Genomic DNA, 22,143 nt, shown 5'->3' with positions numbered 1-22,143 from the left:
AATCTTGTATAATAAATTTTGCTATATTTGCAACGAAACACACTGTGGTTGTGGCCCTTTCTGAGTTCTCCTCATCCCTTGTGAGATGATAGGGTTACAAATGGCGTAGTCGGCAGGATATTTGATTTTTGGGCAGAACTACAGTGTGTTTAAATGTAAAAAAAAAAATAATAATAATTTTTTTTTTCTCATCTTTTTCTTGTGTTGATAGCCACTCTTTTGTGTCGGTATCTAATAGGTAATTGTATAAGTAAACGGCAATCGTGCAAGAGAAACTGTTGCAATGGAGCAGGAGTTGACAGAGTTGCGGGAGCAGATACGTAGTTTACGCGCTACGAATCAACAGTTAATGGAAGAACGTGCCGAATCCAACCCTGACACTAATCAACCTGTATCCAACCTTAATGCTCCACCTTCTGTGCCTTTCAGCAGGGTGATGTATGTTCCTCGGGAGCGGAAGTGTCGCCGATTCTTCGGGGACTTGGACTCTAACTTGAACATTGAGGACTGGATTGAGGAGGCTGAGGCCTGCATTGGGGATGGGAGTTGGACTGTACGAGAAAGGGTAGCATTTCTGATGGACTATTTGGGAGGGGAAGCCAGAATGGAGATCAAACTCCGACCCGCAGCTGAACGAGGAACTCCTGAACTCATTTTTAATGTGTTAAGAAGTATGTATGGTGCAAAACAAACATTTGTGCAGTTGCAGAAGGGGTTTTATGATCGAAAACAAAGAGAGGGTGAATCCCTTGTTGAATTTTCTCATGCACTTATGTCTTTGATGGACTCTATTCTCGCAAGCCGTCCAGATGGTGTCCCAAATGCTGATCAAGTTCTTCGTGATCAGTTTGTGGAGCATGTTAATGATGTAGCGCTTAAACGCGAACTCAAACGGTTTGTAAGACAAACTGCACACTGTACTTTACTTGATGTTCGAAGCGAAGCTATAAGATGGAATGAGGAGGGGAAGAGGGACGTTATTCCCTCTGCTGCTCGGTTGTGGTGCAATGCTGCTCAGGGTAGAGTAATTGAATCACAGATGCATAAGGAAGTTACTGAGTTAAAAGAAATTAAGGAGCTGTTAAAGCAACAACAAGCTCAGATTGACGAGATTACTAAGCGTCTTGATTATCTTAAACCCTTGAGTAATGAACCCTCCATCGTTTCGACAAGGCAAAATACTTCTCGAAGGTGTTTACGTTGTAATAAACTGGGTCACATTGCCCGATATTGTAGACAACCATGGCCTGTTGAGTCTGGATCTAGGCCAGCTATGGTGACGACAAGAGAAACACTTGTGGAGAATGATCAATCTACCTCCCCTGTTGCTTCTAGTCAGACTACTGAAGTGGGCAGTGGAGGTTTAAAGACCTCTAGTCTTGTTTGTCCTACGGTGGTACAGCGTCTTATTGGCAAATGTCCTACTGTTACCATTCAAATGGGGAGTGTTCCTGTTTTATGTCTGTTGGATACTGGGTCAATGATGACCACAATAACAGAGTCTTGTTTTGACCAACATTTTCGACAGCTAGCACCAGACACTTTGAAAAATTGTGGTTGGCTTCAGCTAAAAGCTGCAAACGGTTTGGACATTCCCTATGTGGGGTATTTTGAAACTGATGTTACTTGTTGGGGAAAATTATATCTAAACAAGGTGTATTGGTTGTGAAAGACCCAGAAAACATGTCCAAGAAGAAAACACTGGTTCCTGGCCTGTTGGGTATGAATATAATAGGGCAGTGTTATAATGAATTATTTGAAGAACATGGTTCAGCCTTATTTTCAGTCCCACAGGTTAAGCAGGCGGAATCAGGCTGGAAGGATGCATTGTTGCAGTGCCAAAGAGCTAGTGATCCTTCTTGTCCTGGTTTAATTGGCCATGTCCGAGTGCAAGCTAAGCATCCAGTGCAGATCCCAGCTGGAACAATGAGGTTAGTTACGGCTTACTGCCCCAAGAGTGTTTCAAATGTGGTCACTCTACTAGAACCTATGAGCAGTGATGGTAGTGGTGGATTACCTGCAGGAATTTTGATTTCTCCTGCATTGTTACGGTCTTCCCAAAATACAATCTGTGTACCCGTGGTTAATGTCAGCACAGAGACTGTATATTTACCTGAAAAGGCTATGTTGGGTAGTTTGGTTAGCGCTGAGGTGATTGATCAATCTGACCAAGAAATTTCCTTTGAAGAAAAGGTGCAAGGTAATGTTAGTGAAATGGTTATCCAGTGCCAAATGACAGCTTCCATTTCAAACCACAGTGAGCTGGGAAGGGTTGAGTTACCGGGGCTTTCAGAGTCTGAAAGTGAAGTAGTTAAGCACCTCTTGTATAAATATCAGGATGTTTTTGCTAAGGATGATGGTGACCTGGGTTGTACTAAATTAATAGAGCACCAAATCCCTTTGTTGAATGATGTCCCGGTGCGTCAGCGCCATCGCCGAATTCCCCCAAGTCAGTTTGAAGCAGTAAAAACTCACATTAAGCAGCTGCTGGAGAGCCAAGTCATTAGGGAGAGTTGTAGTCCATATTCATCCCCGATTGTGCTGGTGAAGAAAAAGGATGGCACCTTAAGAATGTGCGTAGATTATCGCCAGCTAAATGCCAAGACCCGGAAGGACGCTTATCCTCTTCCTAGGATTGAGGAGTCCTTAGACGCACTGATTGGGGCAAAGTGGTTTTCTACATTAGATCTAGCAAGTGGCTACAATCAAGTGCCAGTGGCTGAAGCTGATCGTCCTAAGACTGCCTTCTGTACTCCTTTTGGACTCTTTGAATTTCTCCGGATGCCTTTTGGGCTTTGCAATGGACCAAGTACTTTCCAACGGCTCATGGAGCGAATTTTTGGTGACCAAAGTTTTCAGTCCTTACTGCTCTATCTTGATGATGTGATTATTTTTTCAACAACAGTAGAACAGCATCTGCAGCGATTGGAACTGGTACTGAGTCGTTTAAGACAGCAAAATTTAAAAGTCAAACTGAGTAAATGTTGTTTTTTTAGATCAGAAGTGCGTTACTTGGGACATGTAGTTTCCGCTGCAGGAGTTAGTACTGATCCAGATAAGATCGCTGCGGTGGCAAACTGGAAACGGCCACAGACTCTTCAAGAATTGAGGTCGTTTTTAGGCTTTGCTAGTTATTATCGACGATTTGTAAAAGGGTTTTCGTGTATTTCAAAGCCGTTGAATACTCTAGTAGCGGAGGTCATTCGGGATCAGAAAACCAAGCGACCAAAAGTTGAGTTGGGGAATAACTGGGTGGAAGCCTGCGAGAATGCATTCCAGTCCCTTAAGGTAGCTTTGACCAGTGTGCCTGTGTTGGCTTACGCTGATTTCCGCAAGCCATTCATTTTGGAAATCGATGCAAGCTTTCAGGGTTTGGGTGCCGTTTTGTCACAAGAACTAAAGGGCAAATGTCGACCAGTTGCTTTTGCAAGTAGAGGGTTGAGGCCATCAGAACGTAATATGCGAAATTATAGTTCAATGAAGTTGGAATTTGTGGCTCTAAAATGGGCCGTAGCCGAAAAATTCAGAGAGTATTTGCTGGGCAATAAGTGTACAGTATATACTGATAACAACCCTCTTAGTCATTTGCAGACAGCAAAGTTAGGGGCACTGGAACAAAGGTGGGTCAAACAACTCGCAGAATTTGACTTGGACATAAAATATAAGCCTGGTCGCAATAATGGCAATGCTGATGCTTTGTCTAGACAAAGCGCCGCCCCTTTGGTGGGACTGGCTTCAATTGCAGTTGTGCCTGAACAGATACGGCAGTCCGTTTCTGATCATGGTCCAGTAGCAGCGGTTAATAGCATCTCTGTCTTTCCTAGACCGTCAAAGGACAATTTGGGTGTGCTGCAGGAAGCTGACCCAGTTATAGGAAGGTTCCTGGTTTACTGGGACCGTAAGCAGCCACCAACATCTCAAGAGCGTAGTCTTGAATGATCAGAGGTCTTGGAGTTAGTTCGTCAGTGGGGGAAATTGGAGAAGGTAGATGGCGTCTTGTACCGACGATTTTGGCCACAAGAAAGTCATAAGGAAGTTCGACAGGTGGTGTTACCATCGGTCCTTAGGGAAGAGGTTCTCACCTGCCTTCATGATGACCATGGTCATCAGGGGAAGGAGTGAACAGCAAGGTTAGTAAGGGCTCGGTGCTATTGGCCAGGGATGTATAGCTATGTGGATGATTGGTGTAGGAAATGTCAGCGCTGTACCCTGTCAAAAGTAGTTAGACCGAAGGTGCGTACCTTTATGGGGCATTTGGGAGCTGATAGACCGCTAGATATCTTAGCTATTGATTTCACACTGCTGGACCCATCATCTAATGGAATAGAAAATGTATTAATTATGACAGATGTGTTTTCAAAATTTACCCAAGCAATCCCTACTAAAGACCAGACTGCTAAGACGGTGGCTCGGGTACTGGTGGAACGGTGGTTTTATATGTTCGGTGTCCAACGACAGTTACATTCAGATCAGGGAAGGTGCTTTGAGAGCCGTTTGATTCAAGAACTTTGTCAAATTTATGGAATTACCAAGACTCATACTACACCATATCGGCCACAGGGGAATGGTCAGTGTGAGCGGTTCAATAGAACCATGCACGATTTGCTGCGCACCCTTCCTGCTGAAAAAAACCGCGATTGGCCGTCACATTTGTCTCAGGTGGTTTTTACATATAATACCACAGAGCACCAGTCTACAGGCTATTGTCCTTATGTCTTGATGTTTGGACAAGAACCACATTTACCTGTAGATGTTATGTTAGGATTGGATGACTATGGTCAAACGAATTGTGATTGGATGGCTGACCATCGAGATAATCTGGAAAAGATTTTTAACTGTGCCCGAGCTCGTCTCCAAAAGGCTGCAGCTCAGCGTGCCCGTGCAAATGATGCTTAGGCGTGTCGGATGTCCTTACAGGAAGGCCAGCTGGTATATCAGAGAGCTCACGGTCACAAAGGTAGAAGTAAAATCCAGGATGCCTGGGATCCAACCACGTACAGAATTGTCCAATGCCCTGAAGATCAAGGGTCCGTATATTCTATTGTTCCAGTCGATGGTGGTAAAGTGAGACACATCCACCGTAGTGAGCTGCGACCAGTTTATGTTCCATCAGATGGCCAAGCAGAGTATCTGGGATTACCCCCTTTGAACAACGATTATGACGATTTTGGAGGGGTCATGGTGTTGGGTGAATTGCCTGGTGTAATTGAGGAGGATGAATGCATTATGCCCCCTTTAGCAGAAGAATGTGGCCTTGATCGTGAGTTGATCTCAGAGCCATATCAAGATGAACCGCCGTTGCAGCTAGAGGTGGGCCCATTGAGACGGACAGCACGGTCCACAGCAGGACAACATACTAATCCATATCATCTTCCTCAGTCGGCAGTGTGTAGTGAAGTCCAGCCAAATGGTCATGCCTCTCTCCCTATGACAGAGCTCTCCAAGGGTAAAAATACCCTGTTTTTTCGACCTTGGTCATAGAAATCCGATCGACGGGACGTCGATTTAAATTAAGCGGGGTGTATTGTAATGGGGTAGAAGGGGAAGGACTACAAATTGGATGGACTACAAATCCCATGAATTAAGATACTATAAAGGGAAACCAAACTGTTTAGACTTCCTCTTTGTGGTACCATGTGGCAAACAGGAAAAAGCTGTTTGGTGTCTTTCAAGGCTGTGTAATAGCAGATGAAAAACCAAGTTGATTTATAGAACTGAAGTGGGAAGGTAAGGGTTGTTGATTTATGAGACCATTGTGAGTTTGTCTAGTTTTAACATGTTTGTATTTGTTTTCTGTTTTAGTGTTCTTATGGGAATGGTGTTGATTGGTGCCTCAGAGAATTAAGCAGATATATTTGAGAATACAGGTACTGATATTAAGTGAATTATTTAATAGGGAGATTTGGTTTTAAGTTTTATTTTATTTTATATTTGTGTTTTATGTTTTAATGATTGAGGTTTTTTTTATCCTTGTAAATATTTTATAGGGCAATCATCAATGTGTATTCTTTCTTTGTTTTCTTTACAGATGATGCATGATTGCCATTTACTTTAGTGAAAGCATTGGTGGCTTATTGGGTGTTTGAAGAGATGACTTTAATGCTGAATTGGGTCTTGTGTATGGAAGTGGCAAAGGGATTGATTTAATTTGTGAAATTGTCTTTGTTTTGTTTTGTTTTGTTTTGTTTTGTTTTTTGTTTTGTTTTGTTTTGTTTTATTTTGTTCTTGTTCTTTGTGGACCTACAACTGACGGTGGGGTTCCCATTTTCTTGTATGTGGTTTACTCTGTAAGGTTTTGGGAACAGATGGTAGTGCTTTGATTTACTTTACACTTGTGGAGTTTGGAGTGAAAGTGTGTTTATGGAACTTGTGAGTGTGCACATAGTTTCAGAGCAATTTCCATTGGATAGGATTGGGAACCCTGTTGTCTGTAATGGTTACAATTTTGTTTGTTTGTTTTTTTTATTCTCTTTGCCATCTCTGATTACCCCATGTGTTTCTTGTGAATCTTGTATAATAAATTTTGCTATATTTGCAACGAAACACACTGTGGTTGTGGCCCTTTCTGAGTTCTCCTCATCCCTTGTGAGATGATGGGGTTACACATGCACAAATTCTGGCCTACATTAATACAAAATCGAGGTTTTGTGCACATCTTCTTTGTTGCATGCGCAAATTATGACAAACTAATACAAAGGAAAACATTTGTATTCACAAAAATGTCTCTGTTTGTAGGCCTACAAACTGCTACACATTCATTCAATTTTGAATTTTGCACCCGCAAGTTGAAAGGCATGGATAAAACATTTCTGCAACATCAAGTTCATTGATAAGTGTGCTTGCACGTGTTAATCATTTTGATACTATATTCATCCCATACATTCACATGGCAAAAGGTCTCCAGCATTTATGTAGTAAGAGCTTTGATTTTAATAGAATCATGTTGCAAAATTGACCATCTGAAGTGGGGTTCAATAAAGATTGAGAACGGCAAACTCCTCGTCTGAATTTATTTATAAAATATTTTGAAAAGACAAGAGTGAAGAACAATGGAATTTTATACCAAATACATGAGAAAAAAATAGTACAAATAAACGTGATGGACAAGAATAATGCTTCAGAATCAAGACAGACCCAATTAGCAAAGGAGAAGGCTTAATTTAAAAAGATAAAAATTGATCAAATGTAGGGCAGGTTATAAATTAATAAAAGTTTAAAGGAATTAACATGTACTGATGACATTGATTAGTACATTACGCTGTGCATAGATTGTGCTTTCTGTGTTGATGCAGGTTTACTCTACGGTAATTATAAGAATCCACAAGGTGGGAGTGTTGTGTTGTGTTGTATTATAGAGATTCCCCTATTAAATCCAGTCACGCAGCAGGCTCTTTTGTTCCAATGGGAAAGTGTCAATGCATGCCCTCTATTAACTAATACACAAAAGTTTCTTGACTGTATTAATCTTATACTAAACCATACTGTAGAATGTTATGAATTGTTTCCTTCAGTTAGTTGAGAAATCATACTTTTGTATCGTGAGCTGCTATCCGGGACTGGAAATTGGGAGGAGTGAATTTAAGGGGGGACGGAGTTCCAGTTCATAATGTAGAAGATTTCCATCTTTTTTTCCACGTTATAGCCTCCAAATGCTATGCAAATTTCATACATTCAACAACTAGGGTCCCCCGTGAATCTCAACCATATGCTGCTACATAGGCCCAGGTTAAAATATATATTTACAAGTAATATGTTGTTATTGTGTTTTTTTTTTGTTTTTTTTTTGTGTTTATGTAAGTATGAATTTTAATTGGCATTACACTATTACTGAACACTGAACTCATTTGTTGCAACTCATCAGTGAGATTAAAAAAAATAACATTCTAAGTGTTTCAATACAAAGTTAAAAAAAATTTGCTTAGAAAAGGGAAAGAACAGAGCAGCAGTAAAGTTGTAGTATAGTAATATTTATTTTATACTAAGGAGGCGTTTAGTAACAGCAATGCATTAAAATGTAGGCTAATTAATATTAATTCAAGGACAAATTTATCATACACAGCCAGCTAAAATGATTCACTAATTACATACAAAGAAAAAAATCTACATATTTTTCTTCTATATTAGCTTAAAAGCAGATGAAAAAAAACAGATTTATTAAAAGCAAACATTTCCTGTCACTTCCACTTTCCATTAAAGATCATACAATCATGCATAATGTTTTTAGTAAAAATCATTTGCAAGCTACTTATATCATGATTATTGTATTATGATATGAAATTAAAATTTAAACAGAAGACAACAACTTTTTCTAACTCAGCTTTTAAAATCTTCTCTAGACATTCTAGTCTAATTTGGATTGACATAGTGTTAAACATTTCAGTATCAATTGTCTTCTGTTAATGCAGATAAATTGAGCTGTCATGAATGCATGTTACTGGACAGAAAAGCTTAATCTTAACTATGGTAGTATTATCTTTTATAGCAAGCTTGTAAAATATTTGTTAGATTCTCTCAGTAGTAATTTGACATTTCTTCCTCATTGAATCCGGCTTTAACAGCCTCTTTAATTTTCTTGATTTCCTCTGGAGGAGCAGCAGGCAGAATGGCAAGCAGCTCTCGATCGATCTTTTCTTGTCTTGCAGTGCTCTTCCTTTCAAACTCATCTTTATTCTTCAGGACAAGCTTTAAAATGCCTTTTTGTGCCTCATCACAGGAGTTCTGGAGCTTACGTCGCTCATCCTCAAATTCTGGTTTACTTTTATCCATGACCATCAGTTTGCCCAGTGAACTGACACGATCCATCAGGTACTTGTTGGAAATATCTGTGTATGTTCCAGAGATCATATTAACCAGACTAGCAATGTTACAGGCTTGGAAGGCTTGAGAGTATAGCAGATCTTTTGAGAAGAGCTTTGCATTGTAGGAGAGGGCTTGTGTTTTCTCAGATGTTGAGACAAAGTTTTTGAGAGTTTTGCTCAGGCTGGTTTTTATAATGTTAGAAACCATCTGAAAGAAGTGAACCATCTTCTCCCACTGCTCCTTTACTCTCCCCAGGGCATCCATTCCCTTGGCCAGCATCTTTAGTGTAGTTTTGAAGTCGATCTCTTTCAGGTCGCAATTTCTCATAGTGACCAGGATATCAGTTAGTTCCTTCTGGTTCTTCTCTAGGTTCTCCACACACTTATCATAGCTCTCTTTTGCCTTGTTCATCTGAGCTCGTTGCTGCTCTATAGCGAATCGTGCATTCTGTGAAGCCCTCTGTGAAGCACTCATGTTCCCTGAGTTTTCTTCTCTTTGCATCATTGGTGGTTTTGGAAAAATGGCTGGAGAATTTGTGATGTCTTTGCTTTTGCAATCAAAAACAGAGGCAGAGTTGACAAATTTCAAGACCTCACGTATTATCTGGCTGCTTGTGCTTTTGTCACATTGGCCATCTGGTGCATATTTTGACAGCTGGTTGCATATGTCCATGCCCTCTTTGCATAACGTTTCAACTTGTGTCTTTGCTTGGCAGTCAGGGTTTTTCTTTAAATCACCACTGATTCTTTTGAACTGTTCTTCCATGAAACTCGTTTTTGTCTTTTTGTTCTTCTGATCATAGATATTTGTCCAGGCAATGTCATCATCCTCACTTTTTACTTTCATTCCCTCCTGGATACTCTTCGCCAAATTTAATATTTCAGCAGATTTACTATATATGTTTATTTCACCAATCGCATCTCTTGCGCTTTCCTGATCTCTGTTGTTCCTAGAATCAGCGCTCTTTGTTGCTGCCAATTCCGCCAATTTCACTGGGATAGTAAAAATAGATGTAACTCCATTAATCAGGCCTGAAAAGCTCTGTGCTAACCCAGAAACGAAATCCATGCCAATCATTTCCCATCCACCTGGGAGAGAATCCATGGCTTTCTTGTAGCTCTCATGAGCCTCATCCAGTTCCTTCCGCATGGTACTCACTGCATTCTCAGTCCTTTTCTTGGTTTCTTCTGCTGACTGCTTCCTCAGTTTGCACTCTTCTAGCAACTTCTGGATTTTTGACAACTCCTCCCCATAGAAGTGCTCTGCATTCACACACGCTTCTAGCAGCTCTTGGATGATATTGATGACATCAGTGAAACGCTTTTCAGTTTCATTAGACAACTGCAGACATTCATCTGCAATGACTCTGATATTGTCCAGCTGATCAGGAAGATGTGCTTTGACAACTTCATCATCGCCTTGGAACAGAATCTTCACAGCTGCCTTCATGTAATCTGGAACTTGGGCAGTATGGAGGCGAATCTGATCCATGCTCGTATGGGCCTCATTAAATGCCTGCCAACCAGAGTTACACACTTGCATGAGGCAAGCGCGAAAGGATTCAGGGTATCTGATGAATTTGTAGCCATCTTTGGGGGGATTTTTATTGATGGAGAAATCTGTTGAGGACGAGATGAAAACCAGCTCTCCCATAATGGCTATGGACAGTGGAGCTGGAGTCAGATACTGTTCCCAGTTGGCATGGGGCTGCATTATAAGTTTGGTTTGGTTCCTCATGTCCTCAGCAGTGGTAAGACTTTGAGTTACCTTTGAAATTTTGGAATCCATGGCTTCTCTATTCCTGCTCAAAACAAAGACAAAATTGAAAATCTCACTTTTTTTATTCCACAAATGGCAGCATTCATACAAACATTTTATAAAAGAATATATAAGATTTTTTTTCTTAGCTTGAAGAAAACCAATGGACAGTGTCATAAGTGTTTTTTAGCAAGACGTTAAACAACTGTTAAGGGGAGAATATAGAATGAAATAGCCTTACACAACACAACTTACTGCAGTTATCCTTTTTTTCAGTGATCCTGAGGAGAAATCAAATAATCACATTACATGAGTTCAAATATCTTTGCAATCATATTAATGAAATTATGGCAAGAACTAATAGCCCATGTGGATGATTAGCAATGATTAAGATCAGCAATACAAAAATGTATGTTACATGTATGTACATTAGTACATTACATTGTATATAGGCAATAGATTGTGCATTCTGTCGATGCAGGTTTACTCATGTCATCAAGGTAATAGCCCACAAGGTGGGAGTGTTGCATTAAAGTAAGAGATCCGTTATGGTTATATTCTGCTGTTTTCAGTGATGAGTGCCAGTCAATAGTTCTTTTAAAATTATGGCAAATGTTGCTCCAGACATGAGATGTATACAAGTCCTTACTGATTTTATATGTTCAATTGGAAATGAAGGCTAACGCAATTTAATCTACAGCATGCATATCTGAACATGATCGTACTTTATGATTTAGAATAGGAATTTAGAATGGTCTTCTCTGCATTCCTTATGCCAATTTTACACGTACATTACATTTTACCGCTACATTTTTATTTTCATTCCTTCTGTATGTAAAGCAGTTTAAAATGACCCAAAGATGCAGGACCTTTATTATATAATTCTTGGACAAAATGGCGGATGACAAGAGTTTCCAAGGTAGGATTGGTTAATAAAATATTTAATGTGGGGTGTATACAAAAGTGTATTTGCATGCATGTTTTAGACAAAGTAATTTTGACTAAGAATGTTAATTCTAGATATCTATTTTGATTCCTCCCAGTCACAAAGCTAAATGCAAATATCTCCAAAGAAAAATATTCAAAAATTAATATCTTGCAGATATCTTTAAATGAGATTTGACAAATTCAAAAAATCCCATTCAAAATATCTACAAATATGACTAGTACCTGATAAATTACTTTCAGATATCTACAAATGTATTGTGGATATCTTTAAAGATGATTAATTAAAGTTATCATAAATTTAAATTATGACTAGTCAAAAAGCCTACCAGTTAGCCAAATACCAAATACAAGATATCTTGAAATATAGAGGTAATTCAGTTAGTTCGAATTTAATTATCACTAGTAAAATTGTAATTTGAGATATCTTTAATTAAAAGTAGAACCATCTATATAAATTATAGATATTATTAATTTGCCTTCAATTTCTACAAGTTAAAACTCATTTGTAGATATCAGAAAATATTTTCCAATGGAAGTCAATAGAATATGACATCATAATCACATTGTAGATGTCTTAATTCCAATTATAATCAGTCTAAATTGCAGAATAGATTTGTCAATAGAATTTTGAAGAGTCAAAACTAAATTACGACTAGTACAGACAAGGGGATTAAATGCTAAAACAGCTTCACTGTAAAAAATTTCTAACCCTCCCAAATCAAAAATTTCAAGTGACCGATAACATCTACATTTTTCAATTGGCCCAAGTGAAATTCTGTAAATTTCAATTGGCCCAAGTGAAAATCTGTCAATTTAATTTTATAATTTACAGAATTTCACTTGGGCCAATTGAAAAATTTAGATGTTATCGGTCACTTGAAATTTTTGATTTGGGAGGGTTAGAAATTTATTACAGTTTATAGTCCTGTTGTCTTTGGCCGTTCGCGTTACACTAACGTGAAACCAAACTTCATTCGCGCCAATGGAAAGCATATTTACACTGCCTGAATTGTAACAAATCTGGATCGCTTATGGATCACAAATCTTGCTCTGGAGAAAAGAAATCTTAAAAAGACATCTCTCTCTACCTTAAATATTAATGGTGTTTTATGTACAGATCCAGGAATGAAAAAAAATGTATAGCCTACTTCTCAGTTTTCTCAAGTAAAATGTGATGATTTATTTATTTATTTATTTATTTATTTATTTATTTATTTATTTATTTATTTATTTATTTATTTATAAGTATTCATACAGTTTCAGGTATTAATGAAGATTTTAAGCAACTTTGTGATTCTGATATCTCTGAAATTGAGAATGCACTAAAATCTATGAATAAAGGAAAACATCCAGTATACTGATGGTCTGCCTGTTGAATTTATTTACATTTTTGGGACGTCTTAAAGCAACCACTTTGTTTAAAGTATGTATTAGAAAAGGAAAGATGACTTCCACAATGAAGCAAGGTCTTATTTCTCTTATTCCCAAAACACCCACCTTTAATTGAGAACTGGAGACCAATATCACTGTTAAATATTGATTATAAATTACTTGCTTTAATATTTGCAGTTCGTTTAAAATCAGGCCTTAATGGTATAATTGGCAAAACACAAAATGGATTTATGAAAAATAAACATGTTATAGCTCCAATATAAGATTAGTTCTTAATCTCATTGATTATTCAGAGAATATTCATTCAAATGCTATATTAATGCTTTTGGATATTTATAAAGCATTTGACTCTTTAGAACACCATTTTTTGGTTTTGGATGTACTTTTATCAACATTGTGAGAATGCTTTATAATAACATTAACTCCTCCTAGTTTTGGTTGGCTTTCAATCTACTAAACGCTTTAATCTAAAAGGTTGCCGCATTTGCTCATTTCTTTTTCTACTAGCTGTTTAATTGTTATCAATTAATATTTTACAAAATCCCAGTTTAAAATGTATATTTCTATATTTGGTAAAGAATTAAAAATATCTCAACTAGCCGATGATACTATCTTAATGACCAAAGTCAAATTCCATATCAATATTATTAAATCTTTGAAGCCTCAGGTTTATATTTAAATTTATCAAAGTGTGAACTTTTTTGTCTTTATGATACTCAACAACCATTGATACACATATACCTGTTAAAGACTGTCTCAAGTACCTGGGGATTTTCCTTACTAAAGATAGATTGCTTCGCCAACAACTTTGTGACAATATTGACAAAATATTATTGAAATTTATTTGGAAGAACAGATTTCACAAAGTTAGGAAATCTATCTATCTATCTATCTATCTATCTATCTATCTATCTATCTATCTATCTATCTATCTATCTATCTATCTATCTATCTATCTATCTATCTATCTATCTATCTATCTATCTATCTATCTATCTATCTCTATCTATCTATCTATCTATCTATCTATCTATCTATCTATCTATCTATCTATCTATATATATCAGTGGGGATTTCTTTAACCCTTGTGCTGCATTAGGGACATTTTTGTCCTTTTCAGTTTAATTTATTTGACCATTTTGGCTGTTTTAATGCAAATGGTATGTAATTTGGCAAAATTGTGACTTTTTGGGTAAATTTTAAAATTTTGATTCCATTTTGCATATGTATAACACACACTGTGTCAAATAGGAACACTCAGCACCATAATGGCCAAAAATGTCCCATTGAAACCCATTAAAACGTTGTTTAAAGCCGAGGCCGTCATTAATACATGAATCATGATTTATGTTGAAACATCCTTTCATTTTGAAGCAAAAGCATTATATTTGCATTATATAGTGTATTCCACCAGATGACGTCACTACATAGGTATTTCCTATGGGGGGAAATGCACGTTATTTTCCTGGTTTCCACTAGGGGCACTACTGACTGTGTTATGAAGCATTTTAATGTCTCAATGATCTAAAATGATGTTTCTGAGTATGTGTGGATGTCTGAGAGCAATGTGTGTCTGCGTTGACAAAAGTGTGTGTGTGTGTGTGTGTGTGTGTGTGTGTAGGGCCTAAATGGTGTTTAGGCGAGTGACAAATCATAATATCCTGAAGGTCGGAATACCATAGCAAGTGCTTGTGAGCACTTCGACTTGGGCGCAGTAATATCTTCACTCGTGAAAAATCCTCTCACCGGCCCCCGCTCCCTCTAGTGAAGATATTACTGCACCCAAGTCGAAGTGCTCACAAGCACTTGCTATGGTATTCCGCCATACAATATAGTTATCCATTTTACACGCTTAGAAAAGCGCAACGTTTTGTTTTGTGTCACCGTCCTAGGTCGAGTTACACTACTCGAGTAACTGTATTTAAATAGGGAAAACGTCAAGGTGTCTGGTTGCTTCTCTGCTTGGCCCATATTGAATGAACTGGGCTAAGCTAAGTGCTAACAAAGTTTCGTGCAAGACAGAGCGATTTAGTGCACGCACTGAGACGAGAGAGGTATGTATCAACTCGTCTTAGTTAAGGGAATAACATAGTTTAATATGAAAATACGGTGGAGTATCCCTTTAATGCACTCAGCGTCGTAAAATAGGCTATATAATGCAGCACAAGGGTTAAGACTGCAAGGGAAGCTCAGCTTCCTACCTATAATGTCAAAAAATGAATGGTGAAATATGTACTATTGTGTTAATATTTTATTGCCTAAAAATGCGTTAGAAAACGTTCATCTCAAAGACGAGTTCGCTTTTAGCGTCACAGTGCATTGCCCTGTTGAAGCCCAGCGTCCATTGATTTTAATGGGGCCGCTGCTTTGAACAGTTTTTTTTCAGTGCTTCGAAACTAGACGGTCATTGGATAAATGCTGCGATTATGTCCCGCCCACGGACGCTCAGCGTCTCTGGGGGTGAATGGAGGAGTGGGCTGGTCTGGACTCCGAGCTTCTGCGTGATGATTGGAGGGTCTGTCGAAAGGCTGCGTCTCCTTTTGATTGACAGCGATTTCATACAATAAAAAGTCGCTAATGCTGAAGCTATTCGAACTCAGTCCCATCGCAGATTCTTCAAGTATACGGTAGTCGAAAGACAAACTGCTTTAACCTATTTCTTGGTATTTGCTTGTCGAAATTGCTAGCCAATTTTCATAATACATTTCACACAATTATACCTTTATTATATTATTACTTATTATATTTTTTATATTATTAGTAATAATTTAAAAAAATATATTAAAATAATTAAAAATATATATTAAAATAATTAAAAATATATATTATTAATAGTAGTATTATTATTATTTATTATATTATTCTTTATTATATTATTATTTATACCTTTATTATATTATTACATTTATACAATTATAGCTTTAACTCTGCTGGCCATTGAGAGGACACTGGTCAAGTCACTGGAAAAGACGCCTAGTTGGTACGACAGGGTCACAGAGAATTTTCTTGAGAAGGAACGTAGAATTTACGTATAAATGGACAATTTTTATGATGTGGGCCGAAAATGAGCTTCCCCTCTTTGAAAGACCAGCCGCCACTGATGTAGGCTATATATATATATACTGTATATATATACTGTATATATATATATATATATATATATATATATATATATACAGTGTTTGGAAGGATACTTTCAAAATGTATTCTGTTAAAGAATACAGGATACATGCCCAAAAATGTAATTTGTAACGTATTCCGTTACGTTACTCAATCTGAGTACTTTATTCTGAATACTTGGATTACTTCCACATTGAATTGCATTTTATGAGTGTCGGCCATCAAATCCTGCTTAATAAACAGGCCTTGTGGGGTGGGGGTGCGGTGATGCGGTGGTGATGCGTATGCCAATAAAGCACCTAAAAGCTGTCACAAAGAACCGGCAAAAGTAATAATTATGAATATGTCAAATATAGAAAGGAGATATTTTAATTGTTTATTAATAAACAAGTGTTTTCTTTGTCAGTTTCGGCTACAAAGATGAAGTTGACAATGCTGACTCGCGATCTTCGCAGTAGCCTAGTGAATGCGCCAGAGAGAAATGCACATTTCATACGGATTACATATGTAGAGAGCAGTTCCTTCGTGTTGAATTGTTCTGTTTGAAAGTAGACATGTCTGTGAGGCAAGTAGGGCCTACTACCTTATATGCGGAGCGCCCGTTACACACATACTCCGTGTGCAGTGCGTATGCGGTACAGAAGCAGCACGCGCTATAGTGCTTTCACATACGTTTGCATCATCTCTGTACCACAAACACATACACAATATTTGTATTTCAAATCCAGAAGTTTTTAGCAACTTTTATTTAAAAAAAGTTTTGTCACTGGTGCAATTTTCTTTGTAGTCTACACATATACGCTCTAGACGTATTCAAGTTGAAACAATTTAAACAACGCAATAATCCATGCATTACTTCTATATATAAGTTGTTCAAAGTGGTAACATATTTAACATGTAGGCTATTAAAATCGCAAACATTTTAAATTAAAACTTAAAATTTACAAAAACAGACTCTCATGCCTTTTCTTTTGCATTTAAATTTTAATACAATAAATCTTGCATGCCACAAAAAAAAACTTGTTTTTCAACCTCCACGAATCAGACGAGTGTTGTTCATTATTTCGCCTTGTTAAAGTAAACTGTAGGCCTAGTTTTCATTGCTTTACCCCGGTCTATAGTAAAAAGATGACTGTGAAAAAAAAGCAATATTTAATTAAATACATTTATGATGGTATTACTACATTTTATTTAATTAAATGCATTTATGGTGAAATTACTACACTCAATCTGTGTTCATTTTGACCACGAAACATGCGCTGTCACTTTAATTCAGCGTTTGCGGCACAGCAGAAAGAGACTCGGTGCGGAAACGATCTCTGCACTGCTGTAAACGCAACGCAACTGACGGATAAATGGACCACAGTGTGAAAGCTCTAACCTGTTAACATGGGTACAAAAAAAAAAAAAAAAAAAAAAAAAAAAAAAAAAAACGCACTGCAAAAAGAGTAGGCAGGCTATGTGTGAAACGGGCATTGATTTATGAGACCAGCTCCAGTTCACGCGCTGGCGCCTCCGTGTCCTGATTATCTTTTGTCTTCTATATTTACTTCTTATTTAATCCAGGCAATTGGTTGATGAAACATTGATCAAAATTAAGATACAATAAATACAAAACGAAATTCACTTTAAAGAAAGGCTTTGTGTTTTTTGTTTGAGGTCTCTGTGAAAGTTTTAAAGCAGTCTTTTAGTGCTGCGTTCAGAGCGCTCACGTCCGTAATGGAGAACTGTCACGACTGTAACATTGTTTTTTTTCCCTCATAATTGAGGTTATAATGGAGAAAATAAAATAAAATACTGTAAATATTTTATGTTCTTTGGAGAGCCAACCCTTCTTCATCCGGTGAGTAGTATTACTTTTGGTTTGCGCAGTGTAGCTTAATTCACAGAATAACAAAATATATATATTTTGCCACCTAAAAGTTAAAGATTTTTTGTGTCACGCATGTTTATTTCCCTCATATTAAATATAACGCGCATGTAGACCGATATTTTTCTAATGTCTGGACTCCTTTATTAAGGGAGTATGGATATATAAACAGACATTTCACTATTGGTATTAATGCATTTTCTGAGAATTTATATTTCAAGCTTTGACTGCACGTATTTAAAAAAACAAAACGTAGGCCTAGCCTACTTTAAGATGCTTCTTCAGGTTGGAGGTGGAGTCTTTGGACGACGCTGACGTTGTTGCTGGCAAGCAGAGGTTGCACTGCACAGTTATATTTCGTTCTCCCTTCTCTTTCTTTAATGTGAAATGCTGTTTGAATTTCCAAGATATAACGCATTCTTGCCCTGGCTCTGTTGTTCCGGCTCCATCTCTACCTCTAGCTCCCGCTGCTCCTCTTCCGACTCCATTAATGGATTGTGACAGTCACGCAAACCGCGCATTTTTTTCATTTTCATATTAGGGCTTCTGGAAAATGCATGGAGTTGTCTTAATTTATTTAGAGAGTTAATAAACTCGTGAAACAGAGAAGTATCGTCATGTAATCCATTGATTTCAACAATGTAACTGTATTCTAAATACCAACTATTTAAATGGTAACTGTAACGGCAGTTACTTATAATTTGTATTCTGAATACATGTATTCCGTTACTCCCCAACACTGTATATATATATATATATATATATATATATATATATATATATATATATATATATATATATATATATATAAATCTTTTAAACTCATTAATAAAAATAAGAACAACAAGTTTTTTAAGAATTATGATCATATTTTTCTCACTGGTTGAGATGTCATTATTTTTTCTCTGTATTTCCTTTACTTTTAATTTTATGTCAATGTATTTAATGCAAGTGCTGTTTCTTTTCTTGCAATAAAAAGCAACAACAACAACAACAACAACAACAAAAAGGATAATAAAAGATTAGCTTTTCCTCATTTCAAAAAGTGCAGCAACATTCATGCACAAAACAAGCAACATAATCTGACTGATTATTATCTCGGGCAAGAAAAATATGTAGGAGTTCCGTTCAGTAAATTAAAGGAGAAGTTCACTTTTAAAATGAAAATTCTGTCATCATATACTCACCCTCATGTTGTTTCAAACCTGTATGAATTTCTTTCTTCTGCTGAACAGAAAGGAAGATATTTAGAAGATTATCAGTAACCAGACAGTTTTTGGGTCCCATTCCATAGTATTTTTTTTTCCTACTATGGAAGTCATTGGGACTCAAAAACTGTCTGGTTACTGATAATCTTCTAAATATCTTCTTTTCTGTTCTGTTCATCAAAGTCTAATAACTTTAAAAGTTATTAGATGGAAGGTTTTAAAACTTTAAATAGAGCAAATGTGCATTTCCTTAATTTGTTTTGGTCTTTCGTTAAAAAAAATAATCTCAAAACTGTTCGAATCTTATTATAACAAATTTTGAAATAACAGCCGCTTTTGTTTAAAGCTGCACGTCAACTTAACTGCTCTCATAATAAAAAGGCAAATAACCATGTATAGTTGTCTTACCCTGACGAAAGGCAGCTGCTTCAAGTTTTAGGGTCCGTTAGCGGTCTGGAGGAATGGATGAAGCCGTCGATGCTTTTATAGGCGACTTGGGGAAAATCCCCAAGTTTCCCCGAAATGCTTTGCTACTTTTTGCTTTCACTAAAGGACCGCCCGACCAGCCCAATTTAGAATCAGTTTTCCATGTGATCTCACTCCAAGCTTACAACTTGAGAACCCTGTTAATATAGAATTAGCCAGCTGAAGTCAATGTGAGACTATGCATAGACTATTATGCAGCATGCTGATGTATATTGTTCTTTTGTATCATTTATAGGGAGTATAGAAATGACTGACACAACCCTATGAGGAAAGATAAGGACAACCACAGAAGAAGCACAGTCTGTGTGGACAACTGCTTCCTAAAATATTTATTGTGTTAAAATCATCAATATTTAAGGAGTTTATAAAAATCACACATCAACAGAACTTTGGAAAGAAATTACTTTTGTGGAGCACAAAAGTAATGAAGGTCTTTGGATGATGGCAACATCCAAGGACCTTCAGCAAGGGAGCATTAAATTGATCAAAAGTGACAGTAATGGCATTTATAATGTTACAAAAGTTTTCTGTTTAAAATAAATGTAGCTCTTCTGAACTTTCTATTCATCAAAGAATCATGAAAAAATGTATCATGATTTTCACAAAAATATGAAGCAGCGAAACTTGATAATAATTGGAAATGTTTCTTGAGCAGCAAATCATCAAATTCGAATGATTTCTGAAGGATCATATGTGACACCAAAGACTGGAGTAATGATGCTGAAAATTAAGCTTTGCCATCACAGGAATAAATTACATTTTAAAATATATTCAAATAGAAAACACTCATTTAAAACAGTTTTTTACTGTATTTTCTTTCAAATAAATGTAGCCTTCACTCTCAGAAAAAAAGGTACAAAAGCTGTCACTGTGGCGGTACCTTTTCAAAAGGTACACTTTTGTACCTAAAGAGTGCATATTAGTCCCTCAAAGGTACATATTGGTACCAAAAGTGTACATATTAGTACCTAAATGGTACATATTAGTACCCTTATGAAGGGTACTGTCCCAGCGACCGCTTTTGTACCTTTTTTTCTGAGAATCCGTCTGTCAATCTCCCGTTCCATCCTTCCCTTACTTGTGAACAAGACCCCAAGATACTTTCAAATAAATGTAGCCTTGTTGAGTATAAGAGACTTCTTTCAAAAACATTATTAAAAAAACGTGCCGACCCCAAACTGTACCTTAAAATTAAAATGTTATAAATAGATATGTGTTGATTGAATACAAACATATCAAATGCATAAATATGTATTTAGTCAAATGTATCATTTTCTCACCTTTTTCTTGTATGTAAAGAGTCACACCAATATATTTGTATTTCAAAATATGAAGAAAAAAAAAATCCTGTTATATAATATAAAATATTGTTAATCCAGTCTTTTTCCTAAATTTCACCAGTCTCCAAGGACATGTTTTCTCTCAGGCAAGAACAGTGTGAGTTCAGTGAGTTCAGTGATTTCAGTGAGTTCAGTGAGCGAGTGCAGTGCTCTACGACCATTCACATAGTGTATCACTACTTGCAGACCAGCCTGTACCCACCACAGAGATGGTGAACTGTTGTTTTTATCGCACCTTTGTGTCCCGAAGGAAAGCGATGTCTGTTATTAGACAACATTATGACCCATTAACTTGTATTTATCTAAGACTCCCTCCCTTCCTCTGCTCCCACTCTCACTCCTGCCTTTGCTTAAGAACCGGATGCATTTTTAAAAGAGGTATTGTTTTCTAGGCAGAAAGTTTGTTTTTTCTTTCGAAAGCAATTTCCCCTGCCCTTTTGACATTTCAATCGCTATCCTGTCTACGTGGCTCATTCTTTGCGACCAAGAAATTAATTTTGTTGATTTACCTCTCAGATATCTCTCATAATCATTTCCAAGCTCAAAAAATATCTGAAGCCAGTTGGGTTTGAGTCTTTTCAGTAAAGAAACACTGAATTTGTATATCAGTGACATCTGTTCTTGTTTATGTATTTCTAAAGATCTACTCATTCAAAGCCCAAGTTGATCCGTTGAACACCCAAAGGCATAAGATGTTCATTAAACATTTGAAAACACCTTGATGTCGGTAAACACTTGCATTAGAGGGTGTTTCCTTCCAAATCTTGTGGCACAATTGTTGTTTAAAATGACTGACGAGTCAGCCTGTTTGATGCTTTGCACCTTCAGGAAAGAGTACAACGTATTTTTGATAGACTGTTTATTATGTTGTCATTTGCAATATGTTGATTCACAGTGACATGAAACCACACTCTCATAACATCCACAACAACTATAGGCAAAATATCTAGTCTCAGCAATCCTTGTAATTTGCTTTCAAATTGCTTTCGGTAGTACATCGTAGACAGCCTGGATCAGGAACTGTATTCGATGAGGGTCTGCTTTCCACAGCTCTGCCCATGAGATTCTGTGGTCCACTGCATGCTCCCATTTTGTCCAGGCTCCCTGCTGCCACATTCCAACCATCCTGCTGGTCCGCTGTGATGAACCCACATTTACATTTTATTTCTCTATTGTTTTGTTTTGATATGATTTTGTATTTTATTTTGTCATAAGGTCATCT

The 22,143-nt window shown here is 37.1% G+C and overlaps 1 protein-coding gene across 2 annotated transcripts; it reads right to left on the bottom strand.

Annotated features, from left to right (window-relative positions):
* Positions 1-7,396: 7,396 nt before the first annotated feature.
* On the bottom strand, positions 7,397-19,603 carry LOC308704202 (uncharacterized protein). Of its 2 annotated transcripts, none has more exons than XM_081388344.1 (3): positions 19,504-19,603; positions 10,813-10,838; positions 7,397-10,600 (listed from the first exon to the last, which is right to left on the bottom strand). In XM_081388344.1, the coding sequence occupies exon 3, from the start codon at positions 10,585-10,587 to the stop codon at positions 8,512-8,514; it is 2,076 nt and encodes a 691-aa protein (XP_081244470.1). In that variant the 5' UTR covers positions 10,588-10,600; positions 10,813-10,838; positions 19,504-19,603; the 3' UTR covers positions 7,397-8,511. The 2 variants fall into 2 exon arrangements, with proteins under 2 accessions (XP_081244470.1, XP_081244471.1); XM_081388345.1 differs by having other exon boundaries at positions 10,799-10,838; positions 19,504-19,536.
* Between the last annotated feature and the right edge of the window lie 2,540 nt (positions 19,604-22,143).

Source organism: Scardinius erythrophthalmus (genome assembly GCF_964197995.2).
Source record: "Scardinius erythrophthalmus genome assembly, chromosome: 16".
NCBI lineage: Eukaryota > Metazoa > Chordata > Actinopteri > Cypriniformes > Leuciscidae > Scardinius > Scardinius erythrophthalmus.
The sequence above is the reverse complement of the archived record's forward strand: the minus strand, read 5'-3'. Positions and strand labels throughout refer to the sequence as shown.

Bases quoted from the DNA above. Each gene is read 5' to 3' on its own strand.
- LOC308704202 (XM_081388344.1), bottom strand. From the start codon at position 10,587: ATGGATTCCAAAATTTCAAAGGTAACTCAAAGTCTTACCACTGCTGAG.